Below are 4,961 nucleotides of genomic sequence, written 5' to 3' on the forward strand. Positions count from 1 at the left end.
CCATAGGTGTGCAGAGGGATACCCATAGGTGTGCAGAGGGATATCCATAGGTGTGCAGAGGGATACCCATAGGCCAATGCTGGCTGTCACTGTGAGCCACTCTTCTCCTTAGCAAGAGGAATTAATGTCATTGTTCTTCTGAGCCTGTTGATTCTTATACACACCGTGGGCCATTTCTGCCATTACCAGTGCACTTTTATCTAAAATCATTCAACTTCCAAAAGCTTTCACATCCCCGAGAGAACCATGACCTGACACCCTAACTGTACATTTATTTCTGTCTCACATGTGAAAGCCAGCATGGAACTATAAAGTAAGGCTTCTTGAGGCTGGAGAAATGGCTCAGTGGTTAAGAGCACTAACTTCTATTGCAGAGGACCTGGGTTCACTTCCCAGCACCCACATGGATGATCACAACCACCTGTAACTCCAGTTCAAGGGGATCTCACGCCTCCTTCTGACTCTTCTGGCCCCTGTGGTCACCAGGCATGTGTGTGGTGTACAGACATAATTACAGGGAAAATACTCATATACATAAAAACCAACCAATCAATCAATCAATGAATAATATCTAAAATAGTATAAGGCTTCCTAATTCAAATACCATCTAATCTATCTCCTGTCCGGGGTTCTTCAGTTTCATAGTTTGAGGTCTTTTTTTCTTTAACAGGATCTCACTGTCTAATCCCAGCTGGTCTAGAACTTGCTATGTAGAGCAGGCTAGTCTTGAACTCACAGAGCTCTGCCTCTACTTCCCTAAAGCTGGGGTTAAAGACTTGTATCAACACGTTGGGATTCAACTCCACACACTTTGAGAAAGCCTGAACCATGAGATCCAGGGGCATCTTGAAATCTTGTCTTGCCTCACATGATACCCACCCTCACCCACACCAACTCCCCTTCTGAGTCCAGCCTGGTCTTGATGTCCTCTGCATACCTCTGGGGACCAGGGAGCACGATTCTCCCCAGCCCAGCTCAACTTTAGAAGGATGAAGAGCTGGCTTCCTACACTTTGTTTATCCTCAGCCCCCTGGATAAATGAGGTCTGCTCCCCTGTCCACCTTGCTCTTTTGACTTTGGAGTTTCAGAGCAGCTTCAGCAAACCAGTTTTCACAAGTTCCAACCAACCCCCACCTCTGGATGTCTGTGGCCATTTAAATGGCGGTGGGCATGACAGGAAAGACTCCAGAAAAAAGTGAATGAACTTGGTGGATCTGCCTCAGGACTGGATGCCCTGCTGTGCCAGTTCCTACGCTTCTTACCTAGGAAGGCAGTCCTTTCCTCCTTGCTAACATACAATTCCTTTCTGGACTGGAATCAACTTTGAAAGTGAAGTTTAAAGCCAAACCCTTCTCTAGGTCCAGGCTCCCAGCTACTGGTATTGCCTTTCAACTTTCTTCCTAGTTGTTTGATAGAAGCAACATTAACATTTTCATTTATTATTATTATATTATTACATTATTTTTATTATTGTGTATATATAGCTCAGGGGACAACTCTTAGGAGTAGTGATGACTCTATTATTAATAGTATTTTAAATTTATTTTTCATTTTGAACATTTTTGAGACGATGATATAATTCCATTGTTTCTCCCTTCCTTTTCCTCCTTCCAAACTCTTCCATGTTGCCTCCCTTGCTTTATTGAGATGGAAGATTCAGGTGACCATGGTCAGTATGGAGAAGACAGCCAGGCCCATGAGCCAGGCAGGGTGAACTTCTCTCTAGGATTTTGCTTCTCAAGCCGGTAAGACCTGCTATGGCTTTGGAGACATGGCCAAGAAGAGGTGGAACCCTGAATCACCAATGTATTGTGTGAGGGGGTCTCAAGGTCCTTGTCGTATATCACAAACTGTGTATGTTGTGATTTCACTGAAGCAAGCCCTGGGAGACTCTGTTCTGAGCAATGGCAGACAGCTGAATGCTCACCTGGCAGAGCAGTGGAACAGAAAGCCCCACCCAACCCTGCAGATGCCTCACCTGGATGGTGGTCATGCCCAGCTCCTGGCCAGTCAGGATCTGCCCTCCTTGTAGCTTGGCGATCCTGGGCTCCTCCACCTGCATGAAGTCAGTTATCAGCTCCGTGATGTCCACCTGCCAGTCAGAGCCCAGCAGGTAGGCCAGGTGTCCCCCGGGATCAGGTGCCTCGGCCACAAACTGGGTCAAGACTCGCACCATGGCATGTTGGTACTGGAGGGTGCAGCCTCGGCCCTTTTTCTCATCATCATCTTCCTCTTCACTGTCCCGAGCTGGCCTGCCAAAAGAGAGTTACTTGTTGGGGCAACTGTTGGGGACTCCATGAGTCTACTTCCAAAGAGTCTTGCTTGTTTAAGGCTCGGGTGACACACAGGAGATCCATGGTGTTTAACCAGCGCTGTGACAAGAGTTCAGCATGGAGAAGTACGATGGGGGGTGAAGAGCTTCCCAAAGATCACACTCCCTGACATCTTCTCTCTACCCCCCTCATCAAACGCTGAGCGTGTTCTGTAACTATTCAAAAGCGACTGGAGAGTCCTTCCCATCGTTAACATTTTTATTACTATATATTAACGATGTATAATAGCGGGCTTCATGATGACATTTTCATATATGTACATGATGTATTTTGATCATATTCATCCCCATCATTGCCTTCTCTCATCCCCTCCCACTCTTACTGATGTCCTTTCTTTTACTCACCAGCCCCTTCTATTTTGTGCCTTTTGTTGTTTTGTGGGTGGACCAAGCAGTTTCACTAGGTTGCTTACAGGGACAGTGTGATAGGTTATTTACAGGAGTATGGGCATGTGAATAACATGTCTGAACCACGGAAGACATTGTCTCTCCCTCCCCAGCGAACATTGCCTGCCAATAGAGATCAAGGGTCAAAAGGCTCCTTTAAGACTTACACTCAGCTAGTATTTGCTGGGTGGAAGAATTCACAAGCCCTTTTGTTCGTTTCTTAATACGAGGTTCCACTATGAGGCCCAGGTGACAACTCTCCTGCCTCAGCTTCCCAGGTTCTAGAATTACAGATATACACCCTCATGCCTGGCTACCGGATTGGGTTTGAAGACAGTGACATCAACGTAGTTTGTAATCTTCTATAGCTTCTGTCACTGGCTCTCTCTGATGAAGCAAGATGCTGAGTTCTGAGCTGCCTGCCCTATGGGGACATCCAGCTGGTAGGTACCTTGTCTACTGATTAGCAGCTAGTGAGGTGATGAGTCCTCTGGACAATGCCTGAGCGAGTCTTCTCTGCAGAAGCCTCTAGATGGGGCACCAACCTACTGGTAGACCTCAGCTTTGAGACCTCAGCTTTCAGGAGTTCATTAAACCACATCTGGCTGGTTCTGCACAGGATATGAGAGGCTGTGCACATAGTCCTTCAAGCCACAGTGAGTTTTAGATTAAGGCCCCGCATCATACAGTGTTCTGATTTCCTTTCTGTTGCGTTGATAAAATACTCTGGCGGAAAGAAACTTGGGGAGGAAAAGGTTTATTTGGCTCACACATCCAATTTGAAACCCATCATTGAGAGAAGTAGGGGCAGGAACTCAAGCAAGAACTTGAAGATAAGAACCAATGGAGAATGCTATTTGCTGGCTTCATGACTTACACTTATCTAACTTTTTTATATAGCCCACGAGCACTTGTCTAGTTGATGGTGCTGCCCAGAGTGACCTGGGCTCTCCTGTATCAATTAATAATTAAGGCAATTCTCCATAAACATTCACATAGACCAACCCAATCTAGACAATTCCTCAATAGAGATTTTCTGCTCAGATGACTCTTGTCTGTATCAAGTTAACAATTGAGGCCAACCCAGGACAAACAGCAATGTGTAGTTAACTTGACAAGGTTGTGACCACTAGCAACATCCACTAAGTCAGCACCTGGAAGAGATGAGTGTTTACCTTGAGGTTAGTGAGATTCTGTAATCAATGCAGACAGGGACAGGTGGCTTCAAACAACTGTCTGCTACATTGTCTGATACATTGTATCACTGTCTGATACATTGTACACACTGGTCTATTCCCACCATCATTCCAGCCTCCACTCACATATCAGCGACCCGTTTCTCAGAGAGCGCACAGCCCTATGTGAGTCCATTAGTACCAGACCTGGCTAGTTGCATCGGCAGCAGAAGCAGCAGCAGCACCAGCAGTAGCAGCAGCAACAACAACATCGACTTCACCATCTATCCCAACTCCTAAAAACCCAGTTTTCCAAAGAAGCATCTTCAAGAACCATCTTCCCACTGTCCATGGCACCAACTCCCTCCTCAAGCTAAATCCTCTTCCAGATGTCACAGAACTAGAGGTGTGGACCTCAAGAGGTGAAGACTATCAAGGCCCTCCCAGTGACAGCCTCAGAAGTCTTTCCTTGTGTGCTGGCACATACTTACTTACTCAGACATTTGCAATGTTTCCAGTGCATGGATATGTACGCACTGAGGTCCCTGCAGTGATGGTCAAAAAAGAGAGGCTGAACTTCTGTGACTCTGCCTCTCTGATCCTTATCTGGATTTCCTATGACTGACAGGAGGTTTACCTCTCTACCAAATTCTGCCCACGTGTGCAATAGGTAGACAACCAACAATAGGTTGGTGCCCACTATGGCAGACAAACTTTCAGATGTCTTACCAGAGCCAAGTGCTCAGAGCATCTGCTGTCTGCTTCTTCCTAAAGTCTGCCAGTTTTCTTATCCTGAAACCCATCCACGTGACTCCCTCTCTAAGCTCCTTTTTCTTTAGCTGGAGGCTTGTGGTTGGTGTCCAATTGCCCATATGGCAGGTTCTAGGGGCTTGGTTCCAGTAAGTCACCATGTGAACCCTTGCGTCTACTCTTGCTTTTGCCTAGATAGGTAGTTAGCCACTCATTTGTGTCCCTCCTCAGCATAAGCACAATGGACATGACTTTCTGCTATGTATGCCCAATGCCCAACACACACACCATATCTCTCTCTCTCTCTCTCTCTCTCT

At 46.4% G+C, this 4,961-nt stretch overlaps 1 protein-coding gene across 1 annotated transcript in view; it reads right to left on the reverse strand.

Moving 5' to 3' along the window:
- The window catches only part of Tmem132d (transmembrane protein 132D), a 626,664-nt gene that overhangs the window by 7,408 nt on the left and 614,295 nt on the right, over window positions 1-4,961 (reverse strand). Inside the window, exon 7 of the mRNA XM_013350265.2 lies at window positions 1,979-2,252. Coding sequence (XP_013205719.2) covers window positions 1,979-2,252 — 274 coding nt within the window. The remainder of the gene's footprint in view (window positions 1-1,978; window positions 2,253-4,961) is intronic.

The sequence above is a fragment of the Microtus ochrogaster genome, chromosome 2 (assembly GCF_000317375.1).
Source record: "Microtus ochrogaster isolate Prairie Vole_2 chromosome 2, MicOch1.0, whole genome shotgun sequence".
Classification (NCBI taxonomy): Eukaryota; Metazoa; Chordata; class Mammalia; order Rodentia; family Cricetidae; genus Microtus; species Microtus ochrogaster.